This window comes from Propithecus coquereli, unplaced genomic scaffold (genome assembly GCF_000956105.1).
Source record: "Propithecus coquereli isolate 6110/MARCELLA unplaced genomic scaffold, Pcoq_1.0 Scaffold14, whole genome shotgun sequence".
NCBI classification, from domain to species: domain Eukaryota; kingdom Metazoa; phylum Chordata; class Mammalia; order Primates; family Indriidae; genus Propithecus; species Propithecus coquereli.
Window position 1 is genome coordinate 19,099,653 of NW_012138302.1, and position 15,396 is coordinate 19,115,048.

At 42.9% G+C, this 15,396-nt stretch overlaps 1 protein-coding gene across 1 annotated transcript in view; it reads left to right on the forward strand.

Moving 5' to 3' along the window:
• Positions 1 to 15,396, forward strand: part of AGBL4 (ATP/GTP binding protein-like 4) — a 1,510,571-nt gene that overhangs the window by 1,441,699 nt on the left and 53,476 nt on the right. The window contains exon 10 of the mRNA XM_012639488.1: positions 13,035 to 13,187. Within this exon, the coding sequence (XP_012494942.1) occupies positions 13,035 to 13,187 (153 nt within the window). The remainder of the gene's footprint in view (positions 1 to 13,034; positions 13,188 to 15,396) is intronic.

Genomic DNA, 15,396 nt, shown 5'->3' on the forward strand with positions numbered 1-15,396 from the left:
TAGTTCTCCCTAAACAAATCAATTTTTACAAAGAATAAGCAAATCCTCCCCCAGAAGTTTGAGCGTGTCCTCCAGAGAATACAGAAATTCATACAAGGTGTCTTAGAAGCAGATAGAAAAAGCTTATTTCATTTTTTAGAGAAGGAAAGAAAAAAAGCCCGAGCACAACTTTTCTGATGCCTGATAATATTCTCCTCTCATCTCTCATTTCCCCACAACTATTTTGTCTTAAGGCTCTGGGAGCCTGTGGGAAGCTGCCGTGTGATTTTTATCTCCATGATTAAAGTGTTACACTTTATTGAGTTCTTTACATCAGCAGCAAAATCTGCAATGCAGGATTTTACATAACACCTCATTTTCTTCTTGCACCATTACTGTTATTAACCTGGTGGCAATAAACAGAAAATACAGCTTTGCTTATGATGTACTCTTTATTTTTGCTCCAATACCAAGAAGGAGAATAAAAGGGGAAAGAACCCAGAGAAAACGGGAGAGATTTTTTTTCTACCCATTATATTCCTTTGATGTCTGCCCTTCTCTCCCCCTGCTCCACAGCAGCCTTTGCCCGAGATCAAGGGTAGAGAGAGTCTCTCCTCAAAGATGTTTTCTTCTCCATTGTTAACTCATGCATTTATTCATTCAATAATAATTTCCTCAGCACCTACTATGTGCCAGACACTGTGCCAGATGTTGGACATTTAAAGATTAATACAATGTGGTTTAAGGTCTTGAGGAGTGCTCGGTCCAGTGGGAGACATAGACGCACAAAGCAATAATAATGACACAGTGAGTTGGGTACAATAAAAATGAGTGACAATATAAGTGAAGGAGGACATAATTAGGGAAGTCTTTACAGAGGAAGAGATGCTTGTGTTGGGCCCTGAAAGATGGCTGGGTAGGGCAAGGCATTCCTGCCCGAGGGAACAGCATGAGCAAAGCCTTGGGAGGCGCAGAAGAGCATGGCACAATCTGGACACTGACTTCGGCACGGAGAAAGTGCAGCGTGCCTGTCAGCAGACAGTGGGAATGAGGTTGGAGATCAAGGCAGGTCATCAAGGACCTGATATGCGTGTTTGGAAAATATCTTCTGTGCCTGCCAATAATCTACCTTCTTGTCTCCCCAACACCACACCAAAGATCAAAGAATCATAGCAGAATGATAGAGTGGGAAGAATTTGTACTCTGGGTAGAGGATCTGGATTTTATCCTTAGCTCCGCCACTTACTAGCTGTGTAACCTTGAATGGTGCATTCATCTGTAAAACAGGTATGGTGAGAGAGAGAGAATGACTGTGAATAAGTCCTATCGGTTGTTGACAGTATTTCATGTGTCAAACAAAATGGGTTAGTGGAGCAAAACTCCAGATAATTCAAAAAACCAGAGAAGCCACGAATTCATTCTCTCTACTTTTGATGAAGTCTTCCATGTAGATGTGGATGAAGGTGCCTGCCCTATTCTGGGACTTCCCTTCAAACCAAGACATAAAGTCTGGTTCGCCCCCCACACCTCCTTGTCTAACCCTTGCCCGGCTCTCAGTCCTGCTCTCCCACTCCTTGCTGCTTTCTGGCTGCGTGAAGCAGTCCGTTAAATCAAAAGCCTTCTCTTTGGAGAGAGTGAGTGCCTGTAGCAGAGTAATTGCTGGAGAAGGCCCTTGCCTTCATCTCATTTACATTCTAATAGGGGACCCAAGTATTTCATTATGTGTATCCAGATGTTGATTTTTTTAAACTCTTGTTCTGATTCTGTATGCTAACAAAAATGTGCAATGCTCATGCTTGACTTATATTAATAAAGAGCTCTATTTTTATAGGAAACACATGATTATGTGGGGAAAATGTTCCCTTCATTCAAATAGCCATATTTAGGAAAAATCAACTTGTTTGGATCAAAATATCGTAACCTAAGACCACAGAACATCTGATAGCGTCTTACTCTAACTGGGGACAAGTACCTAGGAGGCAAACAACCAACTCGGACTTATAAAATAGTGACACCCCCAATCCCAGTGAATGGCCACATACTCCACCCAGCCACCCAGGCCAGAAACCTGGGAATCAGTCCAGACTTAGGTCCCATGGTTTTTCCCTTAGGAAAAAACAAGTTGATTTTTCCTAAATATGGCTATTTGAATGAAAGGAACATTTTCCCCACATAATCATGTGTTTCCTATAAAACAGTCCAAACTTAGGTCCCAAACTGTCAGGCTCACTTTGTGATAGGTCTCATGTTTGTAACCTTCTTCACATCCTCCCTGCCCCTGCTTTAATTCAGGGCCTTATCATTTTTTAATTAGTTCTTGCTTGGATTATAACAAAAATGTCCTAAGTAGTCTACCTGCCTTTGAATCAATCTTACGACCCCCAATTCTTCCTCATCACAGCGTCCAGAGCAATCTTTCTAAAATGTGAATGTAATCATGGTATGCTTGGCGGCTCACAAGGCCTTCCACAGAGGGGTCTGTGGAAGCCTCTCCAGCCCCTGTCCTCAGCCCCCACGTCCTCTAGTCATGCCAAACTCCTTACAGTCCCCTCAATGGGCCAGGTGGTGTTGGCCTTGGGGCTTTTGCCCTCAAGCTCCTTCTGCTTAGACTGTCTTTCTTTTCACTGAAGGTAACTTTCCTCATCGTCCACTTGGTGAGCACCTTCTCATCTGCCCAGACCTTGCCCAGCAGTCAGCTCCCCTGCGAAGTCTTTCCCGACTGCCCACCAAGTTGGTGGTTCCTTCAGCCGTGCTTTCACCCAACCTTCGTTACATCTCTCGCAGCGCATGAAAGGCTCATGTACACTTACTCGTTTCCTTGCCTGTCTTCCCCCACTGTACTCTGAAAAGAGAGAGAGAGAGGTGGGGAAGGGGGAACAGGAGGAGAGAAGGACTGGAGAGGGAGAAGAGAGAAGGGGCCAGAAGAGAGGTGGGGAGAAGCAAGGGGAAGAAAGGGTGAGGGAACAGATGTCAGATCGCTGCCTGTACCTTTCTTCTTCCCTTCTCCTCTGCTCCAGCTGCCTACACAGAATAAAACAGATAGGAACTGTCTTATTTTTCCCCAGAATAAAGTACATAATTTCAGCATGAATGTTGGCACCCTTGAACACTTCTTTGAAAAGCGGTGAAAGGTACTCTGCCAAGCGGGAAGGCTGCATTAGCAGGGGGAAGTGATTGAGCTGCTGCCTTGCGGTCGGCTCTCCCCACAGGGCCCTGCCAGGGAACAAGACCTTGCGCTTGTGTCTTGAAGGAGATAAGGTGGGGGCTGGCAGCATCTGTCCTCAATTAGAGGCCAAAGGAAGGAGGAGGAAAAAAGCACAGTGCAAAGCAGGAAGATGAGCTATTTGAAGGATGTAAGATTCTCAGGACGTAACGGTGGAAAGGGCCCTGAGCAGCCATGGAATCCATTCTCTAAATGGGGAAATTGAAGTCCAGAGGGGGAGAAGGACTTCTCCAGGGTCACAGAGCAGGTTAGGAGGAGAGCCAAGATGAGCTTCCTGGGGAGAAAGGAACTAATGCTTACCTACCACAGAACTACGGTACCTGTGGCTCAGTGGTTAGACATGTATCGTTACCTCTCGGAATCAGCTAACAACCTACTGCAGTAGGTGTCCCCGAGCACTCAGACCAGAGCTATTTATTGAGTTTCTAATATGTGCCTGGGGGTGCCCCAGTTTCATTAGCCTTTGATTTATAATGAAGCAACATTAACTTTTAATTATCAAATTAAAATATCCCTCAGCTCTCACAGGCTTAAATATTATATCTCAGTCATCTTCGTAGCTGAGAACTCCCTGATTATTTTGTCTCGTCTTCCTGCTCAGGCTGGGGCTTCCTGAGGAAAGGTCTGGCTTTGCCACTTGTATCTATGTCCACTTGTGATGCAGGAGTGGCCACGTAGGGTGACCCTGGAGGGTGAGGATCGCGCAGAGGCTTTGGAGGAGGTGAGATGCGAGCTAGAATCCCATCTCAGCCGCTAACCTGCGCAGCCTTCACATCCTTCATTGCACATGCAGTGACTTGTAAAATGTCCAGCATCCCCGCAAGGTTTTGACCTCCGGGAGGTCCATACTCCCAGCACCAAGCACAGCACCTGCACATAATGTCACTGTGTGATTGAAAATATATTGAGAGTGTATTAGATGCCAGACATTTTGTCAGGCTCAAAGCCAGGTACCTTGTTTAGCTCGATGATAATCCTATGAGTTTGGGATTATTATCTTTAATTTTCAGACGAGGAAACTGAAGCTCAGAGAGGGAAAATGACTGTCTATTTTCTATGTTTAGATACGCTCAGATACACAAATGCTTACCATTGTGTTACAACTGCCTACAGTATTCAGTACAGTAACATGCGGTACAGGTTTGTAGCCCAGGAGCAATGGGCTATACCACAAAGCCTAGGTGTGTAGTCGGCTATACCATCTAGGTTTGGTTAAGTGCATTCTGTGATATTCACACAGTGATGAAATTGCCTAATGATGCATTTCTCAAAATGTATACCTGTCGTCAAGTGACGTATGACTGAACTATGATTTCTTGGGGGAACTGTCTCAACTGCCCTCATTCATGTCCCACTGAAAGCCATTATCTCCATGATGGGCAAGGTGTCTTTTTATGGTATTTTCCTGTTAAAATGTCTTTCCACTGTACATAGGATAAACTCTAAACACTGACCCTGGCCTGCAAGGCCCTGTGTGGTCCAGACCTTGCAGACCTGTCCAGGCTCACCTCCAGTGTTCATCATAGTCTGCTCTTTGAAAATGCCATACTTGTCCTTGCTTCAAGGCCTTTATTTACCCAGAATTCTCTTGCCGCCTTCTTCGAATGGCTGGTTCTTTTCAGTTTTTGAGATTCAGCTCAAATGTCAGAGGCCTTCCTCGATCGCACTATCCGAAGTAGACCCTTCCCCGTCCACTCTGCTATTCACTATCCTATGGCTCATCTTAGTGCCTTTGTAGCATGTGTTACACTCTGCAATGACCTGTCTTATCCGCTGCATATGGTCTGTCATCCCCACCTTGTTAGCGCCTTAAAGGCAGGAACCTTATCTGTCTTGTTCACCCCCGGGTCCTATGATAGCACTGGGAACAGATTAGCTTCACAGTAAATATTAATATTTGTCAAATGAATGAATGAATGAATAAACTCGATGATAACTACTTTAACAAAAGAATGTTTTAAAAATCTGTGAGATTCCAGAGAAGGGAGCTGCTTTCCCTGGGGGAGTTCAAGGCTGGCCTCTCTGTCGAGGGCCTATTTGGGCTGGCCAGTGAGAGGTGAGCAAGATGTTACCAGGTGGGGAAAGGAAGGGTGCAGGTGAGCATTCCCAGTGGAAAGAACTGACACACGAGCCCAGAGTAGCAGAACACGAATGTGCTTAGGAAGTTCCAGGTGGTTCTGGAAAGCTGGAGTGTAAGACGGAGGCAGCAGAGGAAGCACATGAGGCCTATGTCCTTGGTTCCCTGGACCAACTGCCTGGGTTTCTTATGTGGTTGTTCTTTTTTGTCCCCTTGTTTTATCACTTCCCTTTTTATGGCAGGAATTTCTGTGCAGCCACATTCAGGATGTACCCGAGGAAGGAAGTCTTAACTGTGCCACTTGAGAAATACGTACTATGAATGATAAAGGACCTTTACGTTATGTTATTTATTTGATTTGCTTGGTTGTTATTGAAAAGACAGTCCTCAATTTTTCTGAACATTTTCCCTTCCTGCCTTAGGATATGTGTCCTAACTTCCAGATATAGTTTTTACTTCTTAAAAAACAGACAGGGAAATATTTTAGTTGATAGCAAAAAGAATAGATTTGAGACTTTTTTTGCCTCAGTCCCGTAGGGGAAACATTCTTCCTGGGACAAATCTTAAGGAAGGAGTTGTCTGGAAGTTCCCCAACACTTCTTGCTCTTCCCTAACCCCATACTGCAATGCATTTTTGAGAGGCTAAGGGTGATCATCTTGGTCACTAGACCTCACAGTCCCTCAGCTCAGAGAGGAAGGAAGCTGTGTGGGGCTTGCCTTACTGTGATGGGGTAATTGCCTTGCTTCACTGCAAGCTCCTGAGAGGACAACAGGATGCCAGTCACGGGGGCCTGATAGCCAGATGTTATCCCAGCTCTGCCACATCTTGCTGTGTAACGCTGGGCAGGTGACTTAAGCTCTCTGAGATTCGTTCAGTTCCCTCTTCTGTAAGATAGGAATAACGATAAAGCTCACCCTTCTCAACTTGCCATTACCCCTGCCTAAGCTTCAGTTTCTTCCTCATCTTCAAACCTGAGATGCCCTTCCTGGATTGGATTGCCCTGGATTGCGCTTCCTTCATCGGACTGAAAATGTGATAACCTCCTTAGTGCTGCCCCAACGTGAAGGATTCAGCACCATGTCAGAGCACCAAGCTCAGGTTTTGGCCTGCGCCGAGTGAGATGAAGCAGGGAAGCAGCTCAGAGTGTAGAAAGAAAACCCATTTCCTCCCTGGTGTCTAGGAGAAAGCAAACTCCACACTAAATTATGTTGCAAATATGCCCCAAGGTAGTTTTAATTTTATTGGCACTGATTTTAATTTACTCTTTAGGCCCCTGATTGCAGAATGAGCTGTTGGCTGCTGGCAAGGGGACAGCCCTTCATCACTCTGTTTTAATTAAGGTTCTTAAGTTTGGAAGGAAAGAACAGAGAAGCTCCCCCCACCACCTTCTATTTTCATTCCCAAATTGTAATTAAGGGCCCTGCGTTAGTGACACAACCCTTGCTCTGGCATGGCCACAGAAAAATACCTTGTTTTACTGCTGGTAAAAACTCATTAATTCCCTCATGCTTCCATCGATTTGTCTTCTCATTCACTCCTTCATCCAACCTTTAATGATAACCTACTATATACCAGGCCTTATTCTGGTCCTATGGATTAAGAAAAATCATCAATATATGATCCCTGCCCTCAAAGAGATCACAGTCTAGTGGGAGATGAAAATAAAGGATTATTACGTCATGTTGTAAGTGCCATGAGAGAGATATGTACCCTGAATTATGAGAACACAGAGGAGACTGTTAACTCAACTGGAGGGATAAAATAAGGCTTTTTGAATAGAGATTTTGTACTAATCAAGATGAATACTATTAGCTGCTATAACAAACAATCCCCCAAACTCAGTGATTTTATACAGTGAAGGTTCATTTCTCTCTCACATCACTTCCTCATGCAGGTCAGGTGACTCTCCTGGCCACTTTCTTCTAAGTGTTGATTCAGAGACACAGTCTTCTTCCTTCTTATGATATCATCAATTTTACATGTAGCTTCCATGCAGAAGGGCAAAAGAGAATGTGGGCAATTGTGTATGAGTTTTATGGGCAGGCCTGGAAATTGTCACCATTACCCACATTTCATTTGATCCCAACCAAATGCCAAGGGAAATGGAAATGTTTTCCAAGGCCCAGGAAAACGAAATGCAATAGTTGAACATCTATTCAGCTTCTGCATGAAGTTTTAAGGTTGGATCACAGTTAATTAGATAAAGAGATAGAGAAAGTATATTCCAGGCAGAGAAGATACTGTGTGTAAACTTGGAGACAAAAATCATAAGCAAAGTGGTTTCAGGTACTCCAGGTAGCTCCACCTGGCTGGAGTGTCAAGTATCAGACCAGAAGCGGCAAGAGCTGAGACTGGAGAAGGGACCAGATCATGCAGGGCCTTTTAGAACAGATTAAGGGCTTGGACTCTATCCTATGAGCAGCAGGGAACTATAGACCGGTTTTAACTAGGGAAGTGACATAGTTTGTTTGCATTTAAAAAGGTCACTCTGGGCCGGCCTTGGTGGCTCATTCCTGTAATCCTAGCACTTTAGGAGGCCAAGGTGGGATGATTGCTTCAGGCCAGGAATTTGAGGCTGTAGTGAGCTATGATAACACCACTGTACTCTAGCCCAGGTGACAGAATGAGATCCTGTCTCAAAAAAAAAAAAAAATATTACTCTGAAGCAACAAGGACACCAGCTAACCAGTTAAGAAGTTATTGTAGTAGATCAAGTAAAAGAAGATGGGGATTTGAATCAGGCATGGTCCCTATCCTCAAGGAACTCATAAGCAGACATACTTATCAGCCAGATTAGGCATATAACAATAAGTACTGATATCAAGGCCCAAGCAATAAGCTGTGTGTAGAATGAGGGATTTATGTTAACTGAGGATGAGAAGTCATGAAAAGTTTAAGGAAATAATATCTCCTCTATCTCATCCATTTATCACTTTCACAGATGAGATAATTGAGGCACGATGAAGAGTTACTCCTTGCCCATGATCACAGATTATGTTAATATTAGAACTGGAACTAGAACCCCTGTTTCATTCTAACTAGGCCAACACAAGTCCATAAGGCCAGTTTAGGCACAAAACATAATCAGGATGTTATCAGAATGAGTCTTTGTTTGGCATCCCCAGCAAAGTGCTGAATATGTGTAACAAGGAAAAAGAAGAACTAAGACCTCAAATTCAGACTCCTTTCAGATAAATTTCCTAGACCTTTTCCTACTTTATTTCCAGCCTCTAGAATCTCAAAGTAGAAAGTGATCTTAAAAATGAACTAATCCTTTAAATTGTTTTGGCAGTACTAGCCAATGCAGTTAGGCATGAAAAAGAAATTATAAGCATAAAAACTAAAAGGAAGAGATAGAATTATTATATATAGGTGATAAGATTACATGGAAAGTACTGTCTCTTTATTCACCCCTGTTTTCCAGGTATTCTCACTTCCTTGCTGTTCTTCAGACATACCAAGTGCAAATGACTTTTGCATTTACTTCTGCAACATAGAAGACTCTTCCACCTGATATTCTCGAGACTAACTCTCCTTCATTCAAGTCTCTGTGTTTTTAAAACTTCTATTACTTTCTGTTCCCTTACCTTGCTTTGTCTCCATGGCATTAATACCTCATGACATCCTTCATATTTATTAATTGATTTATTTATTTTCTCTCTCTCACCATAGAATGTAAATTCTTTGAGATCAAAAGCTTTCTATTGTGTTCATTTGCTATATCTCTGGTGCTCAGAATACTTCCTGGCACATATTACCAGTGCCTAGAACACTGTCTGACACATAATAGGAACTCAGTAATTTATTTGCTGAATGAGTAAACAAATGAAAATCCAAGAAAATCAAATGAGATATTACAATAAAATCATAATAGATTTAGTGAAGTGTGTGGGTACAAACTTTATATGTTGAAAACAAAAGCTTTTGTATTTACAGAGAACCACTAGTTAGAAGACTTAATGAAAGAAAACATCACATTTACAGCAGCAACTAGAAATATAGACTGCTCGAGTATAAAAAAGAAATATTCAGGATATATATGGAAAAAAAAACTTTAAAAGCTTCCTGCTGCACCCAAAAGAAAACTTGAATAAATGGGAACTCAAAACATCTTAGATAGGAAGTTTCAAAGTCAAAGGAGCCAATTCTTCCTAGGCTAATCTGCAAATTTAACATGATTATATTACAAATATTGAGTATATTGACAAGATTATGGGGTGTGGGGAAAACTAAACAAGCTAATTAAAAAGATTGTATAGGAAAATATGCAAGAAAATCCATGAAAGTTCAGAAAAAGAAGTGTAATGAGGGAATACTAGCCCTCTAAATATCAAAATGTGTTATAAACAGAAAAGAATTAAAGCAGTGTGGTGCTGACATATAATAGACAAATGATTAAAACAGAATGGAAAGTTTTTTTAAAAAAAATACATACAAAAATTTATGTGGTAAAGATGGCTTTTTAAGTCAGTGGAAAAAAGATTCACAATTCAATAAATGGCATTAGGACGATGAAATTTAATCCGTACCTCACACCCTACATCTATATAAATTAAAATTGAAACAAAATATTTAAAAATAAACAACAAAACAATAAAATAGAAGAAATAATGAAAGAATTTAACCCAGAAACCACAAAAGAAGATATTGATAAATCTGCATAATTTAAAAATTTCTACATGGAAAAATGTACTAGTAAAAATAAAGTAAAAGGACAAATGACAAAATAGTTTTTATATTACATGTAATGGCTAGTCTCTCTACTATATAGCTTCTATTAATATAAATCAGTAAGAAATAAAGCCCAACATAATTTTTAAAATGGGCAAAGGAAATGAACAGATAGTTCATAGAAAAGAAAATGCAAATATTTTTTAAACATGTGAAAAGATGCTTAACCATACAATAAAAGATAATTGTATAGTACTAAGAGAAATTCAGATTAAAACTAATCTTAGGTATAATTTCCCCCATATAATTGGCAAATATCAAAAAGTTTGATTACACCCATGTTGTCAAGGTAACAGAGAAAGATACACTGTAATACATGACTAGGAGTATACTGGCCCTTCTAAGGTCAGTTGGTCAATATTTATCAGAATTGAAAATGCACATAGGATCTAGAAATACCACTTCTAGGAATTTACCCTACATATTATTGTTTATGTGCGAAATAATATACATACAAAGTCCATCACCAAGGCACTGTTTCCAACAGAAAAAGACCGGAAACACCTTAAATGTCCATCAGTAGGGAACTGGTTAATTTCTAAATGGCTATTTAAAAGAATGAGGTGCCTATGTACTAAAGAAAGAATCATATATAAGAAATATTCAGAGGGGGGAAAAAAAGGAGATCTGAAGGGTGTGTCTAGGGTGCTACTATTTGTAGAGAGGGGCTCTGGGAGTGGGGGGATATTTACTTGTAAATGCACAAACTATCTCTGGAAGGATACATGAGAACCTGATAACATTAGTTACCTCCGGGGAACAAAACTGGGTGACTGGAGGATAAGGGTAGAAGGGAAGTTTTTCACTGCAAATTATGTCATGTCTTTTGACTTTTGCATCCTATGAATCAGTCAATACAATTCAGCTGCTGGTTATTTAAAGTGAAGTCCCATTAGCTGCCAGGTGTCAGGATGGGGCAGTGGAAGCCACACTGAATGGTTGTCAGAAAAGCCGGGTTCTTCACTAACTTGCTGGCCAGCCTTATGCAAGTAACCTCCCCACACAGGGCTGATCTGAGAAAGGTCAGAGAAACTGGTTTCCAGGGCCCTCTGTAGCACTGACAGCCAGAGACATAAACTGCAGCTTTTCCTTACACATTTCTTAAATCATCTTTCTACCTCCTCCTTTCCTCTGCAGCTCATCAAAAGCTCAGAGGAAAAGACAGACAATTGAAGAAAATAAAATTGCGAAGATGACTTTTATAGGGCTCCTGTTGAATCATTGCGTATTCCACCTCCAAAGCTGAAAATGATGAGTTTAATATCACCCAGAGCAGTGCATCTTGTATCTCTCAAAAGACAGCTTACGCTACCCAGAGAACGGGGAGCTCGGCAAGACACAATTTTTCACTCCAACTCTGAGGCAAATGAAATGACAGTCATTGAGCCCACATTCTAGAAGCAACACGGTTTTCATTTGGTTTTAACTTCGTTTGAAAGTGTCCCTAGGAGGGAGAATCCTTCCAAATGTGCATTTCTTCTTTCCCAGGACTGTGTGCTAGAAAGGAGATGAAAGGTAGCCAGGTTTTGCCTTGACTGTTTCTAGTGTTGGCCATCGATGAGGATAAGTTAATTAATTGTGCCAGGCGAGGAGGCCTAGATGTCAGTCCCAGTTACTGCATGAGCTTGGGCAAGTCCCGTCCCCATTTGGGTCCTCCAGTACTTTCAGAAAGGATTAATAGACATAAATTGAGCTGATATATAGGAAGAGAAGGTTAGATTTGAGGGACATTGAAGATCTTTATGGCCTAAAAATCCCCCGGTTTCTGCCAGTCCATTAGGGTGTCTAGAGTAGTTTCTCTGGGGTTGTTTGTTCAATCATTCTGCATACAGTTACCAAGCACCCTTCACATCCAGCAACAGGCTCTTTACAATAATCCTCCTACCTTCAGGGAAGGTTAACAATTATAACGTTCAAGCAAGGAAGTGTCTTAAATATGTGTAAGTAAAGAGCAAGTCAATGTCATCTTTACAGATTGCAAAGGCTTTCTTCCCCATGCACTCTTTATACATTGTTGAGTAGGTATAACATCATGAAACAAGGTTAAATAAAAGAAGTAACTAAGACTTCATATATAAAGCTCGCAGAATGGTGCCTGGCATGCATTAGATAATCAGCAAATGATAGTAATTATTATTGCTGTGTTTGATTCCCACTATAACTCTCTGAGTTTGGAATTCAAATACCCTTTTTTCAGTTAAGAAAGCTGAGGCTTGGCGGGGTACGGTGGTTCATGCCTATAATCCTAGCACTCTGAGAGGAAGAGGCAGGAGGATCACTTAAGCTCAGGAGTTTGAGACCAGCCTGGGCAAGAGCGAGACCCCGTCTCTACTGAAAATAGAAAAAATTAGCTTGGTGTGTTGATGTATGCCTGTAGTCCCAGCTAATCTGGAGGCTGAGGCAAGAGGATCGCTTGAGCCCAGGAGTTTGAGGTTGCTGTGAGCTAGGCTGACATCAAGGCACTCTAACCCTGGCAACAGAGCAAGACTCGGTCTCAAAAACAAAAAAAAAAGAAAGCCAAGTCTCAAAGTGGAGACACGATTTATACCCAGATCCCCAGCTAGAAATGGCCAAGTTGGGGCAAAACTACAAGCAGGTAGTAAATACAATTATGGTACCTGGAAGGTACTTCTCATTAGTCAGAGAAATAAATTCCACTCATGTCTAGTCATGAATGTGTTAACTGTTCTGAGCAAGTAACGTCATGCCTTAACCCAGCAAAAACCTCACTTCTTCAGAAGACCTCTAAGGAGGGATGCTAATGGTAGTGCTTTCAGACCCTGAGGGCAGACAATGTTAAAGGTGAGGAGAATTTCATCCTCACCCTCACCCTCTGAACCCCTCGCATCCCATTGCAAATGGCTGCTAAATCAGCTGACGCATGCGGCCAGCTTGAAATAAAATGTGGTGTGTGTGTGTGTGTGTGTGTGTGTGTGTGTGTGTGTGTGTAGGTGTAGTGTCTGGTCCCTTTAAGGCGAGCTCTGTGGCCCAGACTTCTCATTTGTTATCCTTTCTCTCAACAGAAAACTAGCCTGGAGTTCTATATTGACATCCACGCCCACTCCACCATGATGAATGGCTTCATGTACGGCAACATCTTTGAGGATGAGGAACGGTTCCAGAGGCAGGCCATCTTCCCCAAGCTCCTCTGCCACAACGCAGAGGACTTCTCCTACGTAAGTCAGGCACTCTCTCTCAGCCAGCCGCAGCCCCCACACCCCGCCCTCCTCTTCCTCTCCCCACCTCCCTGTCTTCCTCTCACTCCTTTCACGGGAACACCTCATCTGTACCAGGTCTTGCGTAGGTGATAAAGATAGAGGCAAACAAGCTGTGCCCATGCCCTCGAGCAGCTCATCACCAGTCAGGGAGGGAGAGGGGCTGGCATTTGTTCAGTCATTCTGACTCCAGCATTAGCAAGAGGAAGAAGCTCACAGAACACCTACCACAAGCCAGACCCAACCCGGGGTTTTTTTAAGTATGAACACAACACATCTGCTGATGGGGGTCATGCACTCACCATTCTCTTCCTCCATGACTCCTCAGCCTCGATTTCTTTGTAATTGGTGGGTGACCATTCTCCACCCTGCCTGCATCATAGCTTCCTGGGGGGACAAATGCAGTTACAGATATGAAATACTTTGCAAGCAGTAAAGGCTTCAACAAACTCCAGAGACTGTTGTTCTTACGACTCGCCTCACATACTGAGGAGGACTGGACAGGCTGTGGGGTGGGGTAGCAAAAGCAGTGTTGGAAAAGGGTAGGGAGAGAAGATAGGGAGGGGATTGGCGTGTGGTGTGGGGACAGGCGAGAGAGTTTTTTGCACACTTTCCTTTGTTTTGATACTAAATCTCTGGGGCCTGTTATTTCCATGTGGCCAGAGGGGGAGAGGCCCACAAAGGTCACAGCAATTTTTGAAGCTGGTGAGCTGAAAACTCACCTGCCCGTTGCTTCAGGCCTGCACATTAGTGGAGATGATGAATTTCTCCATGTGGTAAGATGCACTTTGAATCCCAGAACCTATAAATGTCGACCAGGAAAGGAACTGGGAGATAATTTAGCCCAGTCCCCTCTTTGCACCCAAGAGTAAAGAGTGGCCCCAGGAAAGCTGAGCATCTAATGCAAAGTCACCCGGCATTCAGTGTAGACTCCACGCAGGTAGCTTCCCATTTGCAGCCATGGGACAGAAACAGCCATGCTTGCTTCTGTAAGACTCTCGATAGAATGACCAGCCCTGTCTTTCAGAAACCACTGCAATTTCAGAGCAGACTGTGGCTTCCAGAATCCAGGTTCCCTGGAAGGCTGGGTCATAGGCCTCAGAGACCCTTACTGGGGTGAGGTTTCCAGGGACCTCAGAAGGGACACAGTCTGGGAGCCTTATGTCTGGGCTTACCTGATGATGTCCCTGCATTTCAGCCTCCGTAAGAGCTCAGGTCTGGAGTCAAAGTCCTCTGTCCTAATCCAATGGCTGTCTCTTCTCTTCTCTGATCCTCAGTGCCCAACTCTAAAACCCGAGAGTTGGATCCCACTACATGGATTTCAAAGGTCCTTTCAGATCTGGCCTTCTATGATTTTCTGATCTTTTTCTTTACCTCAAAATACACACACATACACACACACACACACATACACATACACATACAGACACTGTTTCTTTCACTGTCTTTCTGTAGATCTTTCTTGTATTACTGTTTTCTTTCCCTTATTCTCTTACCTCCTGCTGAAGAAGACACACATTCTCTTATTAAAACCAGTCTGTTCATTTACTTAAATTTCCATGGGTTGGCATAGAATGCCTTTCTAACCTCAAGTGAACTGACCCTCACAACTCTGTGCAAGAGATGTTATTATCACCTCCACTGTACGGATGAGGACACTGAGGCTAAGACAAATAAGGCAACTTGCCTAATGTCACACGGTCGGCAGGTTTCTGAACGAAGGACTGGGACTCAGACGGGCTTGCTCTTCTCTCTTTATCCTGTGTGATGGGTGCTGTCGGCATCTTAGTGAGGAAGCAGTCATGATTCCTGTTCTCTGGTGATGCTGCACGTGAGCTCATGTATCCCCAGTGGAGGGGGACACTGGGGTGTCTGGAGTCACCCAGTGGAGGGGGACACTGGGGTGTCTGGAGTCACTTAGCACTGGGTCAAGTTTGTGCTGTATCACTTGCTTCACTTCTGTGCGCCTCAGTTTCCTCATCTATAAGTGAAATGTTAACACCTACTTTAAGGGCACTTATTTTGAAGCTTGAATGAGATACTACATGGGGAACGGTATTATAAAGTTGAAAGCACTGCCCAAATTTTAGTTCTGATTATCGTCATAATATAGTTGCTTCTTGTTCTCTGCGTGTTCTTCCCTGCTCCACCCATCCACACTCAAATTCCG